A 19,975-nucleotide genomic window follows, 5' to 3' on the forward strand; every position below is an offset into this window, starting at 1 on the left:
CACGTGGACGACATTTCCAGGCATTGCGAACTTCGCAAGTGCGAATGTCCGTTCCACCGAATTCGCAGACGAAAGACGGACCATGTAGAACGGGCTTAAGTTTGCCGCATCGTTTGCCGTTCGAGTTTGGACTTTCACTCGCCCACGGTTTCGGCTTTGACTCGTTGAGCTCCGACTTCGAATTTGATCGCAGCGTCTTTGACTTCGTTCTTTCGCCATTTGATTGAGCACCGAGAAAGCTTCGAGTTCAATCATCGTCATTAGACGTATACGGGGGCATGATTTTTCTGACTTTGCGCGTCCATGCATCCCTCTCCAAATTTATACTCCTTCGACTATGTCGGAATGGAGCAATCGGATAGACGTCAGCTTCATAACGCAAGGGCCCGTGGTTCGATTCCGAGGACGGGAAGCGTTTTTTCCTCACGATTATGTAGACCCGCTCCTGTCATGACAGCCGGCACCCTTCTGCCCATGCCCCCATGGGAGTCGGGCAGCGCTATTCTGGCAGGAAAACAATGCGCAGCGCAGGAGGGCCACTGGAATTATTTCACTTCACCAGCAATAATCGTCATCATCATCATCAAAAACATTGGCTTTCCACCAGTGCGTTTTTTGGTGCGCACGGATGCCATCAGTGACACATAGAAAGCTTAGCTTTGAAGTATGAAGGCTTTAGGGCGTTTTATTGTTATTTTTAATGTGGACTGTGGCATCAGGGGTAGCTTCAAGCACCACGGTCAAAATCTATATGCACTGGTAGCTTACGAATGCTACGGCCGTTGCAGGCGGCTCATTATTTGCCGAGAGGATGCGAACGGCGAACGCGATCACCATGATGGACCCGTTCCAAGAGCAGTACGGTCGTTGGATAGGACTGCTGCTCTGTCTGCCGGCCCTCTGCGGCGAGCTGTTCTGGACGGCCGCCATATTGGCTGCACTGGGTGAGTGGAGAACGCTGCCTGCGTATGGCGCCACTCGGTGGCGGAATTCCTTCTCTCTGACTTGGTCTACCACGAAAGACGAATGAATACGTGCGATGGAAATAGGAGCTTGCAGTGCACGCACGCTAGGCAGCTTTCACGCCGCTCTCAACTGACTGTTTTCACGACCCTGATACTGCATGACCTGCCCATTCCTTTCCACCTGTTTCGATGAGGATGTAATCTCAAGAGATGATGTTGCTGCCTGCGCCTCATCAGCAGCAGGTCTGTTGCGTTTAAAAAAAAAACTTATTCGCCACTATTCTTGTTCGAAATCCGTACGTTCAGCACGGGGATCATTCATGTTTGTTCCGGTATGGTACAACAGTTGGCGGTGAAGTCGGAGTGACAGTGCGCGCAAGAGGCGTTCTGTGGCGCAGGTTACGCGGCTGCCGCGATCATGGGTGTCAACGCCAGCCTCTTCATCGTCATTTCGGCGTTTACCATCGTCTGCTACACGGCCACGGGCGGCTTTGACGCGGTCACCTACACCGACGCGCTGCAGATATCCACCACTGCCGTCTGCCTGGTATGCCAGTTCTTTATTTCGTTATTTGCCTGTAAACAAGAATTAGGCAGTTATCACAGAACGCTGTTCGTTAATAGTGAAATCACACCCATATCTACTGTGTCAATAGGGAGGCGTCAGACTACAATTGATGTGTGCAACGTTTATGTTGTCCTATTCGAATTCATTGACGCGCTGCGTTTAAAGGGACTCTACAACACTTTCGATGAACGGTTTCACTCTTTCCTTCGTGTCTGGAGGCACTGCTAACGCTATCCTTATCGCCATCACGGAGGAGCGGAACTGCGTTATTTGCTCGTCCCAGCAGGGACGGGACGCCTTCCATTTCTACTTTGCTTTTGTGGCTTTTTTTAAGTGGCTATGGAAGGCGTTCGTTGCTGCAACAGAAGGAAATACGGCCAGTAGCCGCTACACCGCTGTGATGACATAATTCCAGCGGTCGAGGAATGCCAAAAACAGGGGTAGAGAGAAAAATCTTTTGACCAAGCTTGTAAGCTATCTGATAGGCATAGAGAAGTAATTTCCGGCTGAGGTACCTTGCGAACTGCCTAATCTAAATGCTGTATGTACTATTTGACTAAGGACTGCAACTATTTAAATTTCGAAAGAAGTTGAAAAAAGGATTGCAGGGTCCCTTTAAAGTTTCGTAACTAGTGAAGAACTCGCGAGTTCTTTTCATGGAAAACTATTTCGAGACGAGCCGTTTTGAGCTGTCTTTATGGTTGTCGCAGTGGATATGCGTCCCGTTCACTTTCCGCGACACACCGGGGGCCAAAATGCCTGCCCCTCACAGCGACTGGATCGGCGAGTTCACTCTCAAAGATGCCGGCCAGCTTTTCGATGCCTTCCTTATGACTTCTCTCGGAGGCATACCGTGGCAGGTACGCGCTCATTTCGCTGCATTATGGCTTTCCACACACGAAACAGAAACAGTGGCACGAGTATCCTTGTCCCTAATGTACCTCACATGAATCGGCAAAAAAAAAAAAACAACTGATTTTTGTTAGAAGATATGAAAAACAAGGGCCCAGGAACATGCATGTAGGCTGTCTTTGAAAAAACTAAATATTAAATGAAGTAATAGAGTCAGTGGTTCACCCGCACAAAAAAGCAAGGGCGCTGTTGTACGAAGCAGGTCCGGGAGGCCGAAAATGATCGTCTTGCATACTAAATTTTAGTAATTAAATTTTGGGGGATTTTGCGTGCCGAAGCTAGTGTATGAAGCAAACCACAGTTGAAGGCAACTCAGAGAAAGTGGCGATTTCAACTTGCGCCAAAATCTCGACATATGAACGCTTTGTTTTTCCCCATAACAACAACAACAACAACAAAAAACGAAACTAACAACGGACGCCGCGGACAGCCTCAAACTAGTGTCTCTAGACTCGGCAGCCACACGCCTTAGCCACCGAGCCACCGCGGTGGGTGTCTTCTTAACGATTAACCCTGCTCAACACAGCATGGACGTGTAAAGTTTCGACGGCGTATTGCCGATAACGTGGATGATTATGATAAATGATGCGTACGTAATAACCACCGCTCTCATAACGACGAGCATTCAGATAAGTTTACTGTTTGGCTTTTTGGATTGCGCGCTTCGTGACTTGGGGTTGTGAAATGAGGAGTGAAAATTGGGGCCGAGTATCTGCTCCTTTCGTTGCAAATGTCGAAGAAAGACTATAGTGGACCGGTTCCCCTGGCAAGTAAATGCCTCCCTTCTCTTTCCCGCTCACCTCTCATGCTGTTTCTCTCCCGTATCGTTCCTCCTAAGGTTACACGCTAGAGGTTTGCTCATGTCAATTTAAATTTACCGCGTTCCACTGCTCGCAGTCAGGTGCCTCGATGCCAGCGCTTCCGTACGGTGGAGACACGCGTGGATGGAGTTACCCTACTACAACGTTTATAGAACCACGCTGCCCTACTTTACGACCATGCCAAACGGCACGTGAAACCTACCTAGTGGAACCTTTCGTTGCTGTTGCCATCTGATTTTTTTTAATGCTGCCAGGTAGCGCGGGCAACAGTCGGCGACGGTTTTCTGCAATTGATGTAATATTTCTTTTGCTATCTCAGAAACCATGCATCCATAATTTTTAAATAAAGGAACTAATGTATTTATTTTCTACCTTATATTTGCGTAATGCCTTGTTTTTGTTCAACAATGTTGACAAGTATGAACATTAACACCGGACTTAGACGTTTACATTTGGTGGTGGGTATATAAGACTATTGAGAAGTTTTTTTCACTTTGGCCGGGTGGATGAATCGAGTCACAGACAGACAGACCTACAGACAGGCCAAAATGTTTGCGGTTAAGTAACGCAAGAAAGACTATCGTCTTTAATAAAGCGCGTGCTTATGGGTGAAGCCAGACAATGAAAGACACTCACTGTTGGTAGCCTAGCGCTTACGGAAGCGCAGATAAATCAAGCCGACTGCACTTTGCATGAAAGATGGCACGATTTCCTTTGTTGTGTTGCCCACCAGCCTTAAGGAGTGAGGGGCCCTATTCTCGACTCCCTAAATTCACCGTGAACTGTGACTTTGCCGGACGTCTTTTCTGATAGGCTTTCAATTTTGGTCACGTACGTGTTACCGGTCGTGGCCTCCGCGATTTGCTGCCGGCGGCGCGCGCGCCGCCGGTAGCCGATCGCGGAGGCCACGTACCGGTTGACAAACCGCTGGGAGTGCTTTCGTCATTTTGACGTTTCATGACGTTTTTCTGGCATCAGTTCTAAAGTTTGCCTTTTTCCTCTTCACTGAGATGCATAATTCTTGGCCGGCAACGGAAAGCTAGACTAAGTGCAGCGGCCATGACAACGCAGGCCTGTCTTTGCTATTCAACAGCAATACGGCTTATATGTCGGCCCTCTGTGTGATTGGCTGAGAAGGCGTGACGTAATTTAAACAGTCGGCGTTAACGTTTACGTCAGACATTGGAAACTGCATCCTGCGTAAAAGTCAGTAATGTTACGCAACAGGTCAAAAATGGCGGCCGCTGTCACTGTGAAATAGGGCAAAAAATTTTGCCGATCTTCGGCGGCGTGAAATTCCAGTGCTTATGCAGCAGGCGGAGTTTCGCATGACACGCGTTTAAAGCGGTTTTCTATAGCTAATGAAATAATAGTTTGGCTGTTTCCAAGCTAGCGATCACGGATCATACAAATAACGTGCTGTAGCCTGTTTTTAATTTTCGGAAATAAAAAAAATATATTTTTTTGGCCCAACAGCAACATAAGAGGGCAGTACACGCCTCTCCATGACAAAAAGAAACCAATGCATGGCATTTATCCACACTCCTCCTTGGTGTATCACACGATCGAATACAGGAGAATAATAACAAAGAAAACTGATCGTTTTGTTCGTTACTACATTGATTGAAGTCGCACTTCATGAATGAGTGTATCGGCGGTTATCACGTGTAGCATTTCACTGCCCTTACGCATCATACAACCGATGGTCACGGCCGTCTATTTCTGTGATCACGCCATAAATTTGTAACGTAGCAGCAGACCACAGCGTGGCGGCGGTGACGGCCGGGAAGGTAATAACGCAAGAAAGCTTGCATTGCACAGCAGAGAGCTCAACTATGTCACTATAAGCGATTGAAAGAAATTTATATACGGTAAAAAAGATTATGTGATGTTCTTTAGCTCAACATCCACCTGTCGGTCGCTTTTGTATCAACGTTCTCGATCGGCGTGTGGTGTTGACGCCAATTTCGACCTGCAGAAATGTGTGTCCCTTGCCAGCCTCAGCTCCCATCCTATTTTTTATAAGACATGCCGAGTTTCTTTATATTTTTTATATACAATATTTGATACCTTGGTTGTGATCATTATGAGTGAAGCATGAAATTACACTGCATGTCGTCATAGCTTTACGTGCACCACGTCACTGATTGCTTACGTTGTGCTTACGCAAAAAAAAAAAAAAAAAAAAAAAAACATGGCGAATTCACCGTGAATTTATGCACTCGACAATAGGGCCCGAGGTACGCATCTAACTGCACATCTGACGTAAACTGCACACCTGACGTCTAACGGCACACCTGGCACAGTGACTCTTTTGCTCCTAATATATAGTGAAGCGAGACCTTAATCGTTTGCGCTACGGTGCAGTCCTATTTCCACCGTGTCTTGGGCTGCGAGGACGACTTCTCTGCGAAGTTGACATCGTACATGGCTGCCTTGGGGTGCGTGTTCATGGCGATACCTCCAGCGATCATCGGGGCCTCAGCCAAAACAACGAGTAAGGCTCGGACGGATGCTGATTCGTAGTGCAGAATAGGAGCGACTAAGTCGTTTTCCCTGCAGTGCTTACGATTTGCTTTTCACGGAACGCACTGTGTTATGCACTTTGAAAACATTTGCCACATCGTCTACCCCCAAAGTTTCATATATACTGGAGGGAAATTTGGCTCTGCAGTGGCTGGCCGTCGTCGGCACCGCCATTGCAGGTAGCGCCGTTCCTCGCCTACTTGGCTTGGCTAGCCACATGGCTTCTTTTTTGTCTCGAAGCGAAAATTGACCGAAATGGGTAACATTGTTTTTCTTGTTCGTCTGGCGTGAAGGTTCTAATTATCCCTGACAAATAAATCTTTGTGGAGCTTCAATTTTATGAAAACAAAACAAATTCGAGTAATCTTCTAGAGTAATATTGTTGCTTTTTTGCAGCCAGAGGCAACTTTGCAGCCTGATCGTGAGCCATGCCAAGGAGAAATGGAACGTGCCTGCTCGGTACATGCCTGAACGCTCGCTGAAGTGTGGCTCTCTTATACCGTGGCGCCATATTTCCCTCTAGTATATCTTAAGGCGCAACCACATGCGACGTTTTGGTCGCGTTTGGAAACCGTCCGCGGCGACGCGCGTTCAGCGCGCGCCACCAAATACACAGCAGCGCGCTCGGAGCGCCGGTGTCTGCGCGTCCCAGATTTTCGGTCCGTTTTCGGCGTCTGCGCCGGATGTTGCTACCCTCAATTTCCGGTCCCCCTCCGCACGCAACATGGAGGCTCTTTATTTGGCGGCTCTTTAGCACTTTATTTAATAGAACATCAATTTAACGTGTTTTGTTTGTTGAAGTTTTGATTATTCTTCAGTTTATTAGGAATCTTAAACAGAACGATGCTGCCTTTACCAAAGTAAGTCTGGCAACTTGGATCGGAGAAGTGCTCTTCGCGCGTCTCTTGCGGTTGCTCGCCCTCTCCAACCACTGTTCTGTGCTCCAACGCCCGTTCCGCGTCGGCGCCAGGCGCCGCAGACGGCCGCAAGACGCGACCAAAACGTTGCATGTGGTTTCGCCTTTAGTGCGAACCTGTGGTATTACACTCTGCAGACTTCACAGCCCTGGGCTACATTGGTAGCTGGCCCCTGCGCGAGGATGACAGTGCCCGAGTGCTGCCGTTGTCGATTCAGTATCTGACGCCGGCCGCGATCTCCATCCTGGGCATGATTGGCATCACTGCGGCCGTCATGTCATCCGCCGACTCGTCTATGCTCAGCGCCTCCGCTTTGATCACCAAGAACATCTACAGCGTCATACGGCCAGAAGTACGTGCTTGTGCCTTTCAATCGTAAGACATCATGTGTGCCTGGTCTCCGCAAAAAAGTGAACTTTCCCGTACGTGCGTGCATTCACGTACGGAAGGATGAATTTCTCCCCACTACCTTTATCACGCTCGAGGCAACTTTTGGCCAAGGCCTACCGGCTAAAAGGCAGAAATAATTGGTAGCTGTTAAGGTGTAATGCCGCTGTGCATGTTTCTCCTCAATCACGCCTGTGCAGAAAACCTGCGCAGCACTGAGACCTGTGGGAAGGAGGGTTATCCGACACCACACGAAGAAAAAAAAAATTGACGCTGTTCCACTCAACGTGAAAGCTGTCGGAAGTGCAGAGCAGTGATTCGTCACAATGGGCTGTAGCGCCGTTATCCGCTCACTGCTACCACCCATTGCAATTCACATTTCCCGCCTCCGCAGTGGTCGCGCGCCCCCCTGCCTGAAACAGTGCCTCCCGCACGTGCCGGCGTTGCCCTGCCACTTTTTTTCGCTTACTATCGTGAAAATTAACCCAACGAGCGTTCCTAACCAAGGGAGAGCCGGTGCTGGGGGTTAATTACGTATATTTTGCCGCAAATGTACCTGCAGTTTCCTTTGCGCTAAAAAACGGTGAGATGTATGACAAGCGCCAGCGGTTCATGAGTTTCGAACGGTTATGACTAAACCGCTTGGATTCGAAGCCTGTGCGGGACGTCCTACGACGGGTACGCGGGGCTCTACGTGGGTCCGTTATCTCGCTGTGGCGCCCGATTCCGGCAGTCGCTTGACATCCACCGTTACAGCTAGCTACGACGACAAGGCGAGCCCCTATAGTTCCTAGCAGTTAAAAAATAAACTGGCGCTGGAGGAAAATATTGCGTGGGCACGTAAGCATTCTCTTCAGCTGAGAGTATGCGGGAGCACTTTTTCTCGTTAAGTTGTGGAAAGCATATGTGTGGGTTGGCGTGCTGACGTCGCTGCCGACGGAATTGGTGAATGGGCTGTGAGCCTCCTGCAGCTTCTGTCATTGTAGCGGGCCAATGAGCATGCGAAATGTGTGGGAGGTGACGTTAACGTCTGGACCAACTGGAAATTTGGAAATCAGCCGTGCTGATCTGCTGCCCGCTGCCACTGCTACACGCCAATACACCTGAGTGGAAATGTTGTTAGGCCTTAACGCTAGACAGCCTTAACGTTGAGCTAAAGGACGTGCAAAGCAACGTCAAACGCATCGTACGTTAAGCTGCAGGTACCAATTGACGACGTTACAGCTTAAAACTTAGTTAGGGCTCCCGTTAACATGGCGTCAAGGGAAGGGGGGGGGGAGGTCTATGGTGCGCATAGCTGTAAAGTGGGAAACGCTGTAACTTTGAACAAGGCAACAAGGACAGGAAGACCAACGACACAGAACGATAGCCCGCTGTCGTCCTGTGTTATAGGCCTTACCATCCTCATTACCTTTTTCGAAGTTTAAGCGCTTTCCCATTAAAGCTACGGAGTGAAGTCTCCCGTCGCATAACCTCAGGAGTCGTAAGCCCGTCGCATACCCGCTTGCGCTGCCAGTGGTAATTCTTTAGCAGGTTCTGGCCACAGGGACCTGAGGATGTAGGCTTTTTTGCCAAACCAAGTAATACGGGAGTGGTGCTCACGTAATAAATGAGGAGTTATGACGAGCGTGTCATGCGGAGGGTTTGGAACGGGTGAACCACAGAAGGAAGAGACGGTAAGCGACGACACAAGCCTCTTTGGAGGGATGAGATCAAAAAGTGTGATAAGAGATGAGACAAGACCCAGCTCCCAGAAGGGTCAAGATGGTGGACAAAGGTAATGCGTAAAGGAGGGATAAATAGCGCTGTGGATGTTGCTCTTTCGGCATGCCAGTATTAAGAGGGGTCTCCTGGAATGTTCCGTAGACACCAGATCGGCAATTATGATGAACTAGTGTTATATTCTAGCAGCCACCACTTGGGGGCTGGGTTCCCGAGCAAAGCTTGGGCAGGCCGACAGCCGACTTTCGGGGAAACCTTCGGTGCTTAAAGAACCGCTTGCTACCGCAGGGATGGCTCCGATCCTCCGACGGGGCTAGGAGCACCGGAGATACTGTTCCCTAGAACTAGTACTCATGTTGTGTGCAGCTGCGGCATTACGCAGCCGCGCCAGAACCATCGTTCCGTAGCATAGTACAATGGCTCAACGCTGATATCCCAAGGACATAGCCCCTAAGAAGTGGACAAGGTAGAACGCTAGAGTTCGTCTCATTTGCCCCGTCTCTCAGCGCTAACAATGTCTTCCGCGTCACGTAACCAACTAAAGCAACCTTTCTGCCCTTAGTTCGTGCACCTTTCGTGGCTAGATTTCTGAAGTATGGGACTAGCCGGCCCTGACCGGCTATGGCCTATTGGCGCAGGCGAGCGAGGAGGAGGTTGTGTTCACGCTACGGCTGACAATGTGCGCTGCTGGAGTCTGTGCCACCTACCTGGCCCTCTCGGTGCAGTCGGTGCTGAACCTGTGGACTCTGTGCTCGGACCTGGTGTACGTGCTCCTCTTCCCGCAGCTCGTCTGCGTCTTCTTCCTCAAGAGCACCAACGCCTACGGCTCTTTCAGTGGTGAGCTTCAAACGGGTGGTAGGCTGTCAAGGTGCCCATAGAAAAACTAACGACTTTTCGATTAAAGAGAACGATGGTTGAAACGCTGAGCTTTCTAGTGGGGGTTCGTTCGCTGTCGCTGGAGTTGTAGGGGTTCACAGAGTATTGTTGACGAGGCCTGGTCGCTCGCCATCAGTGCGAAAAAGAAAGCTTCGCTTTATATCCAAACTGCTTCGACCATGTCGGAATGACACAATCGGGTAAACATCGTTTTCATAACCCAGGTTCTCTTTCGACCATGGGAAGCGTTTTTTTCCTTCAGACGCTTGATGTGATTGATTGATTCGCTTATTGATTGATTGTGGGATTTTACGCGCCGAAGCTGTACACGGGCTATGAGTCGGGCCATAATGGGGTATTTGGAATACTTTTGACCCCCTGGGGATCTTTAACGTGCTCCGGAATCTCGACACACGGGCGTTTTCGCTTTTCGCGTCCATCAGAAAATCCTTCGCCGCGTCCGGCAATCGCACCCGCGTCCTTGGGCTCTGCAGAACAACACCTTATCCAAGAACACACCGCGGCGAGTCACTTCGATTATCATCATCATCGTTTTTGAAACCCATTGTGTAAAGTCGGCTTTTCTGCAGTGCGTTTTCGGGACGCGATGGTCGCCATCAATATCCCCGTGTACATGGACGCGACGAGGGCGGGGTGAGTTGAGAGGCGAGTTCAGCTTACCTCGACGCGTCCGAGTTTATATGAACCCCGTCCAAAGAATCGAGGTGAGGGGAGCGGCGGGGTTCCCGGAAAAGGGGCTACCGTATTTTCACCATTCTAGCGCGCACCCTCTTTTGCTAAAAGGTAGCTTAATATTTGTGTGCGCGTTACAATCGGGCTCAAAACCGAAATAGGCTTTAAAGCGACCAGCAGCATTGCCATGCGCAACGAACACGAAGTACCCGCAAAATCCAACTCAATCCAATAAAAAAAATCCGTCAACACCACGTAAGTGAATTTCGGCGCACTGATTTCTCAATGGCATGCCGCATACCCTGGTCAGCTGTCGCACATTTTTTTGTGCTTCTGCTTAGCCCCTAACGCTTAGAATTATGAATATCAAGGCACTTGAAATCGCAAGCAACTTTAGTGTTCCCCGCTATACATAACTTTATTTCCAGCAGCAGCTGGATAAGCAACCTTGTGAAGCACAATTCATTTTTGGCTTCCAGAGCTGCATGCCAAATAAAATCTCCCTCTTCCAGGTACGTGGTGTCATGTCTTTTCCATCTGCGCAGTACCGTCAGTGTCACATTTTTTTTTTTCGAATTTTCCTGCGCGAAGTTACCCGCGCGTTACGATTGGGGGCGCGTTAGAACCGCGCAAATACGGCATTCTGCTCCCCGCAAACCGCCGACTCAGCCCGACGAGCGAGCTAACCCACCCCCTGCCTCCGAGTTGACTGGACTCGCCGCGACGGCTCTCTGACCCACCCCGTCCGCTTATACATGGGGGTGTCGAGTACAAAAAACCTGTTTATTTCAACTCAACGCGCCATCGTCGGGTCAATGTAAACGGGGCTAATGAGGCATAGCAAGCTTCGCTTTAACAATCGTAACGCTTTATGTATAACCAAGAATAGAAGAGGGGATGGTGTCTCTTGATGCCCCGATTTGCACGCGCCGCGGTAGCTCAGTGGCTAAGGCGTTGCGCTGCTGTGCACGAGGTGGCGGGTTCGATTCCCGGCCGCAGCGGCTGCTTTTCTGATGGAGGCGAAAAGCAAAAACGCCCGTGTGTACGAGATTTCGGCGCACGTTAATGATCCCCGAATGGTCAAAATTATTCCGGAGCCATCCGCTATGGCGCGCATCATCGCCTGCGTTGCGTCGGCGCGTTAACGCTTACAATCAATGAAGGCACCGATTTGCATGAGGTGGGCGTCGATCGCATTACCCCCTCCTTATCAGATATCTTGCTATCTAGTCTGTGTAAGGCAGAAGCCGGCTTATCATTCCCTTTTGGTCTTGGCTTTGGAACTTCCAGGAAAGCACGCGTTTCAAGCCGGTTATAGTCACGTCTGTCGGCAGCTGTAAGATCCTTGTTCGGATAAGCCCATATCTCTGCTTCAATTCACGCACTAATGAATCACTATCAGCTATGCCGTGTACATATGACAAGTGGCACACTTGTACGACCTCGCCATCGTCATAGGTGTATAAGCTTATGAAATGGTGCATGCATGATGTAGTGAAGACAGCAGCTCGCTTGTCGTGCCCCCTATCCTCTGCAGTGGAGTATCATCACTGAAAGCGTATTCCAGGGGGGAAGAAGCTAGGTTGACTCCTGCAGCAGCGCGGTTTCATCAGCCTAGCACCACTAGGGTAACCTGCGCTATTTTTAGCGCCGACCCGCCGCGGTGGCTCAGTGGCTAAGGCGTTGCTCTGCTGAGCACGAGGTGGCGGGTTCGATTCCCGGCCGCGGCGGCCGCTTTTCTGATGGAGGCGAAAAGCAAAAACCCCCGTGTGTACGAGATTTCGGCGCACGTTAAAGATCCCCAGGTGGTCAAAATTAATCCGGAGCCCTCCACTACGGCGCGCCTCATCGCCTGCGTTGCGTCGGCGCGTTAAACTCCACAATCAATCAATCAATCAATCAATCAATCAATTATTTTCAGCGCCTTAGTAGCGCAAGAAAGATACCACTAAAATATGTTGTTGAGCTAGTTGGGGCATTTCACTTCAAAAAAAAAAAAAAAAAAGGAGCGTTAAAAGCGCGACACAAAAACTAGGAACGACGGCACAGATGCGCTTCTGTGGCTTTTTTGTTTTTTGTTTTTTTTTGTCGTGTTTTAGAGGTTATTTTCTTCAGAAGACCATCACCTTTAAAATGACATCGTAAAGGGTGCGTATACGCATATGCGCCTTGTGCTCATACTCGAGCGGGCACGGAAGCCGGCTTCACTGCTCTAATATCCTATCTTGGGTGGTGCTCCCTCTACAGGCGGCGCAGTTTTCTTCTTGTTGCATTTTTGCTAACGCCACCACACCAAGGTCAAGCTTAAGCACCACTAGTGTTAAAAATGTGAGCAACTACCTTAGATAACATTTCAGAATCACTAAAACATACAGCCGGTGTTTTGATGAAAAAACGAGCGTTTTGAATACGTTTCCTGAGCCCACCGCTTTTCCATTCGCACTCGAACTTCACAGAAAGTTCGCATTTTGTGGTCTATTTTGTTTGACCACACGAATGGTGATGGCGCTAACCTGTTCGTTTAGAAAACGAATACAAACGTTTTTTGCCTGCGGGAGAACCGGTGGCCATCTTAGGCCTGATGACATGCTTGGAACGGTGGTGCCACCTGAGGTATGCAGATACAACTCGCGAGTTCTCGCGAACAACGTGTCTGCGAACCAACACCACGTGATTTTTTCTGCATAGCCCAACTGGCAGCGTCGTTCCAGGGTGCATAGTGACCGGGTACGCAAAGGTTGCGCGCTCTCCCACAGGCAAAAATCGTTTGGCTTCTAACCAAGCAAATAAATGCCGCTGTTGCTCTCGGTGCCGAACAGTATATACCACAAAATACGACCTTCCTGTGACGTTTGAGCGCCAACGGAGCACCGGTTTGCTCCTTCATCGAGCTGCTGGAGGCAGCGCACATCGCACCGCAACGCTTGTGCGATCTTCGGCAGCGTTCCTGGTGGGAGCCTTCTCCCGCTGGTTGTGCGGGGAGCCGTCGCTGTCCGTTCCCGCGAAGGTGAGACTGCCGCTGTACGACGAGCGACGGGGCCAGCTGGTGCCCTTCCGGCTGGCATGCATGGTGCTAGGCCTGTCCACGCTGGTCTTCGCTTCCATCCTGTCGGAGATGATCTTCGAGAAAGGCTGGCTGCCGCCCACGTATGACTTGTTCCACTGTTTCCCCGGTGCTGGTGCCGCCGCCGACTCCAAGCAACCCGACGTGCACGTATGTCGTCGGTTTTAGCGGTGGCTTGACCACAGTTTTGGGCCTCTGTACTTTCGAGTTCGCGGTGTTTGGTGCTACTGTGATCCGTACAGTGAAAAATTGGTGGCCACAAGAAGCGTGTAAAAAAAGTGGTCTATTGCACTGTACCAGTGAGGCTGCAGTTGTTGAAGATTGATTATAATTGAGCTTTATGAACACGCCTGCTACGTCCGGCATTGAGAAAAGGACCAAGAAATGTACATTAACTCTCAACAACACCCCCCCCCCCCCCCGGGAAAAGGAAGTTCATAATTATCTAACACCCCCGCCCACCACCGTCCTCTATTGGCAGTGAGCGTGACCACGGGCGGCGCTGCGAAGCGCGCCTGCGTGACGTCGGCTTAGGGATTCTTGAATTGGTCGTCTGCTTCACTCGATCTCGCTCTCCCGGCTGTTGCTCTGCGCTGGGTTTACTTTTGATGCTTGACCGCAACAAATTTTGTTACTGTGTAACTTTTTATCATAATAAATTACTTAAAATCGCATACACTAGCTCTGGGCGTGATTTAAAGTGTAGTTTTAGATACCGCTATGAAAGAAACATTGCCGGCGCCGCCCCATTCCTTGCGAAGGCGTTCCTGTGCGGAGCGCGAAGAGTCTGAGCTAGGTGTCAGTCTTGTATCCAGCTATCTTTCGATCAAAGGGAACAGTCTTGGTGCTAATAACCGAGAACAGCGAAAATGCAATACGAAAACAAATACCCAGTTCTCTGGGGCTTTGAGCTTTGGCAGAAGACATTAGGATTTCCGGTAATCGTATGTAAAGTAAATCAGTTTTTGCAACCTTGCCGAACGTTCTAAAGTATTGTATCACGTAAATTAACGTTGTCATGGCGCGAAGGTATGCCGACATGCACTATTTGCCACAAAAATGTTGGTTCAGTTCCAAATAACCTGCTGTGTGTATACGCGCGTGCTGGTTTTATACCAGGCTTCTAACCACTACGGAGCCTTATCAAGCAAAATAAGTCATGGTGTCAAACCAGGATAGCATGAACTTATGTATGCAAATGATACAAACGTTTTCTTTTCTTCATTTGATGTAACAGAACTAGAATCGGAGGTCAACAAATACTGAAAGTATTTGTCCAAATAGTAAATGCAAAACAAGCTGGAGTTAAACGTATCGGCCCCCTCCAGTCCGACCCTTTCCCGACTCCGCCCAAAGGAACACAAGGATCTGGAATCTCCCCACTACTTTTTCACGTTGGCCTTTTCAACACCCAGCCTAGCTTTGTGCCATCCTCAACCTTCAGCACGTTTTCTATGCCGATGACCTTACGTTCTGACAAACAGTGAATCCCCCCGAGGGCAACTTGATGTTCTGCAGCAAGCCATTGATCGCAAACTCAATTACCTGCAACAGCGTAGTCTGACATGTGCACCACATAACTACGCACTTCTCGTTTTTCGAGCCCGCACCCTAGGCGGATCTCCAAATCCCACTCCGGATCAGGCAATCACGATCAATTCCACGCCCATTCCCCAAGTGCCCTCACTCCGTATACTTGGCTTGGCGTTTCAAGCAGACGGCTCTGGGGCGGCGATTCTTCCAGAACTTCATGTCACAGTCACCTAGCTCACACATCTCATCAGAAGAACCTGCACACAGTGCCATGGCCCTAAAAGAACCAGACACCTTCCGTCTTGTTGAAGCCCTACTGATCAGCCGCATTACATATGGTACTCCTTACGTCAACCTTAAACCAAAGGAACATGCCAAATTAGACGCCCTTATCAGGACATCGTACAAAATCGCCCTCGGCCTCCCCTCCTTCACGCCTACTCTCCGCCTTCTGCAATTAGGTATCCACAATTCGCTTTCTGAGCTCATCGAAGCACAGCGCGTCCAGCAACTCACTTCCCTTGCCCTAAACCCTACGGGCCGCTCGGTACTGCATAAACAAGCTACTCCACACCTCGGCCTTCAGACACTCCCAGCCTACCCCACCGTCCCTCCGCGCTCATATCTTCGTGTCTCCCATCCCCAGACGCATGCACACTTCCTTCAATCGAGAAAAGACAGGACCGCGTCACCCGCCTCCGAGCCGAATACCACAACAAACCGGACTCCCGATGCAAGGACGTCGCTCCGTATAAATCCCGCCCTGCTCACGCACTGGTTGTCGTCGACTCCAAATCGGTTAATATTACCTACCTCAGGCTCCTCCACTCAAGCACCACGATGGCTGAAGTACCAGCAACCACGGCTTCCTCCAAGTACGTGGCAATTCTCACAGACGCGCAACAGGCTTGCCGCAACTACTGTACAGGCCGCATCTCTCCCTCAGCGCTCAAGATTCCATTTTCAATCAAGGATCCCCCCCCCCCCCCCCACCCCCCACCCCATCCAGATTGAGCGGCCACCAGGCCATTGTTCCCTTGAGGTAAACGAGGCGGCACACGCCGCTGCCCGCGCTCTTACATTCCGGGCGTTTTCGTCGACGGAAGAGGACCTTTCCGAACCCTCCACCTATCCCCCGGTCCCTGCCAGATACGCTGAAATCTTTATCATTATCGCCAACTACAGCTTCAATACCGGCCTCCTCACCCATCCCCCAGTACACAGGCGGCTCGAATTTGGCGTCGGCTACAGACCGACACAATCTATGACTCCTCGATGCTCCACTACATCTCTCCCTCCACTCACCCTTACAACTGCCCCTTTTGCTCCATCGCGGAAACCTTCTACCACCTTGTCGGGGGTGCCCCTACACACCAAACCCCCCCCCCCCCCCCTCCCCTTCCCCATCCCCTGAGCAGTGCCAGCGTTAGCTGGCCAGCTCACGGTGCTAGGATCAAGAACGCCTCATCGCTGGCGCCCAGGCTGCTGCGCTGCAGCTCGCGCCTATCTGGACTAAGAGAGCCACCCACTAGCTCTTATGCTCAATACACGTTTTCTAATCCAATCCAATCCAAAAACATACAAAAAACCTCCTGATTGATTTTAATGGCGTCACAATAGAGAAAGTGAAGGAACAAAAATTATTGGGATTCAAGTTTGAAGAAAATCTTTCGTGAACTAAACACATGACTCAGTTATACAGCGAATTGTCTAAGTGCGTCGGTTTAATATTTAGAATTGCACACTTCATACCGCGTTGCCTGAATCTTCCGTTACATAATAATTTTCTACTATAAACTCTGCTACAGCGCACTGGAGTAGGGCACATCAAGGAAAACAACATATTCCATACTAATTTTTCATAGATAATGGACATTCGCATATATTGCAATTACAATGGTCGCCGTGCGGATGTGCGAACGACTACATTGTTTGAGCGCTTTGCTATGCTTCGAGCTTATGGGATACATTATTTGAAGCTGTTGTGCACCTCATACATAAAGGTAAAATACAAAATACAATAACCAAAACCATTGCCCACTATTCCCTTAAGCGTAGCACCCGACGCCCACCAAAAACGAGGACGAATTACGGGAAACAAGCTTTCTTGTTTCACTCGACACAAATATTAAACAAAACAGGGAAAGTTCTAAGCTACGTCGTTTCTGAAAAATCATTCAAAAAGCAAGTTAAAAAACTTTTGCTCACTGACAACGTGTGGTTTCTTGATAAGCAAGATAAGTAAAGATTGATAAGCAGTTTTATCTGTGCTTTTTATTCCGCGCATTCCTAATTAGGAGGTATGCTGCCCCTGGCTCTGATTTTTAGAAGGTACTTTTCGAGATGCATAAATTTTATTTCTATATTTCCGTTCTTTGTCTTGCTGTTCGTATTTGAGCGCGTATTTTTTTCCGTGTCGAACTGTGTATAAGTGCGTGTACATGTATACGTAAGCAACTATTATTCTTTGTTTATTTTTATCTGATCTTTGTCTAAGTTTTCTAAACCTTTGTGCTGTAATTCTTTGTGTTTTTTTGCTCACCTCGTTTTTCATGCTGCCTCCCTACCTAGTTGTTTTATGATTTTTCTTATTCCCCTATTTGTGAAGATGATTTGGTTTGTTCGATTGTATACATCAACAAGTATACTGAGATATACGTAGCTGACACAGGGTGCGTGGTGCTGAGGATCTCCGTCAGACCGTCTGTGCCTTCAGTCCCAGTCTACTCTCGCTCAGACCTGAAATAAAGGTTTTTCAATCGACTCCAATAATTTCCGGGAATCGGTTATCGCAAGCTGCATGCCTGTGAGTTTGCCAATCTATTGTGCAGGACAGTATCTTCAAGCAACTCATTAGTTTATGTCGAAGCAACAAAATCAGTTATTTTGATGTCATTAGATCCCTATGGTAGAAGTTTCATAGTAAACACTCGTCGAGTCAAACCCAGGAGTAGCAGCGCGAGCCACTAGGAAAACTTCAGAAGCTGTATTCGATCAAAGTTGGTTGGGTGATTATTCTACACAGTTTGTGCGATCATGTCATGTATCCTATAGGGTGAAACGAATTTGGTGCTGGCGAAACGGCAATTCGGTACGCAGGACGCCGTGGACTTGCGGTACCACGAGGAGAAATTTAGGACGCCTACCCATTGTTTTCCCCGTTAAACAGAAGATTCTGCACCCACGCAGGACAGCAACCCCGTCAGCGAGGGCAAGGTTGACGTGTGGTCCGAGATAAGGCGTCAATCCACCATGGACACCCACAGAACCTCCCGGGCGGGCAGCCAGTGCATGCCCAGCAGCCAGGGACACCCGGGGAAAGCTGAGAGCCCTTCATCCAATCACGGCCATAGGGCAAAGCACCGCACTGACACGAAAAAGGCAGAGTCCGAGCACCCGCACGAGCACCCGCACCACCCGCACGAGCACCCGCACGAGCACCCGCACGAGCTTACTCTGGATCACGGCAAGCTCGAATCGGGCGTGCATTCGGTGAAAAGGCACAAAATCGGTGCACTGGCCAGGCGCAAGTCTGTCGACTTCGATCACTCCAAGAAGGCGCCAGCTAAGCACGCGTGGAAGGAGCAAGCGGGCATCGAGGAATCCGGCAAAAGCAGCCGGGGCGCGCATCACAGCATACACAGCGCTCGCGGCCGTCGGCGTAGATCAAGTGTCCGGGAGAGCGTCGGCGGCGCGGCATCGTCGGCCAAGCCTTAGTTGAGGGCATCCGCAAATCGCTGACGGTCGCTGTGGCACCCTTGTGGTGCTAATTTTTTTGTTTATCGATCTATTCTGAATTGATTGCCAAAAAACGTACTTGTAATTTATTTAAGAAGTGTCGTGCGGACCCCGTGTAAATGCGGGACCATTAATTTATTTTTTATTTTTTACTTTGTGCTATTATTACGGTGTTTCGCTTAGGGACAATGCGGGCCGTGTAACCATGAAGTAATAACCCCGTAGCGCCAGTAGTGCTGCCGTCTTAACCTCTTAACACAATGTAAGCACTAATCTAAAAGATAATGTAGCTCTTACGCCAGCCTAACTGCCCGCCGCATTGTATATGGACGATTTTGTGTGCATTTACTCGAGCGGATATGGTAAATTTACGTAATTCAAGATGCGTTCAGACTCGAAGCTGGCAGCGGAAGGAGAAGTGGATGCTACGAATAAAATTACAACTGCCGCTGTAAATTTTACATCATGGTTTGAATGCACTGAACCATGAGTGTTATTTAGCGACAAAGAAATCGCGTGTATAAGTGCGGGGAATAGGGTGATAGGTATGTGAGTGCAATAAACTCTGCGGCCAATGAACAAGCACCTGCGCTGTTTCGGGTGAAAGTCTATTGGGGGGATTTCTTCCAATAAAGTATTGTAAGTCCGGTTACTGTAATTGCGCTATGTGTTTCTTCTCTGGATGTAGCGTTGTTGCATTGGTTTGGACCGATTCTGGGAAGTGTGTCTGCGCAACGCAACCTCCCTAATGGAATAATATGAGTGGCTTTACTCGACGACAGTACCGGTGATGTGTTTCAAGGATTCTTTTTGGTGCTGTGAACGAAGCCTGGGCCCATGTTGAGCGCAACGCCAATGTAGTTTGTGTCCGTCCAGCCACACACCGTGCCGGATTGTGCTCGCGTATGTGACGTGTTTTGTGTGACGCAGCTAGCCGCTTGTGCAGCTTTACACGTCACTCTGCGTCTCGTCAAATGGTACTGCACACAGCGGAAGGTACTGTTCCTTACTGATTTGTATCGGCTGGTTATGCTGCTCCGGCTAGTCGGGGTACGGCCGAAACAACGATGCGTTTTTTTGTCTTGACGTAAGTAGGCATGGTTACAGCATTATTAAGGAGGCGTGAGGAGAACGAAACGTTCGAACTCAGTCGTCTGAGACTGCATAGCTTTGCAGACAAAATAAGCTGCGTGAACGCGCGCACATATTTATCAGGCAATCAAATGCAGTGACTTTATATAGCGAGCGTTTCA

The 19,975-nt window shown here is 49.4% G+C and overlaps 1 protein-coding gene across 1 annotated transcript; it reads left to right on the forward strand.

The window, feature by feature from the left end:
* The first annotated feature begins 820 nt into the window (after positions 1–820).
* Positions 821–19,393, forward strand: LOC144144625 (high-affinity choline transporter 1-like). The gene is made up of 7 exons (XM_077676144.1): positions 821–944; positions 1,364–1,512; positions 5,634–5,763; positions 6,847–7,061; positions 9,457–9,655; positions 13,330–13,601; positions 18,174–19,393. Exons 1-7 carry the CDS (start codon positions 836–838, stop codon positions 18,699–18,701), a joined length of 1,602 nt encoding a protein of 533 aa, XP_077532270.1. The 5' UTR covers positions 821–835; the 3' UTR covers positions 18,702–19,393.
* The last annotated feature ends 582 nt before the right edge of the window (positions 19,394–19,975 follow it).

The sequence above is a fragment of the Haemaphysalis longicornis genome, unplaced genomic scaffold (assembly GCF_048455015.1).
Source record: "Haemaphysalis longicornis isolate Haplotype H1 unplaced genomic scaffold, Haemaphysalis longicornis Haplotype H1 scaffold_7, whole genome shotgun sequence".
NCBI lineage: Eukaryota > Metazoa > Arthropoda > Arachnida > Ixodida > Ixodidae > Haemaphysalis > Haemaphysalis longicornis.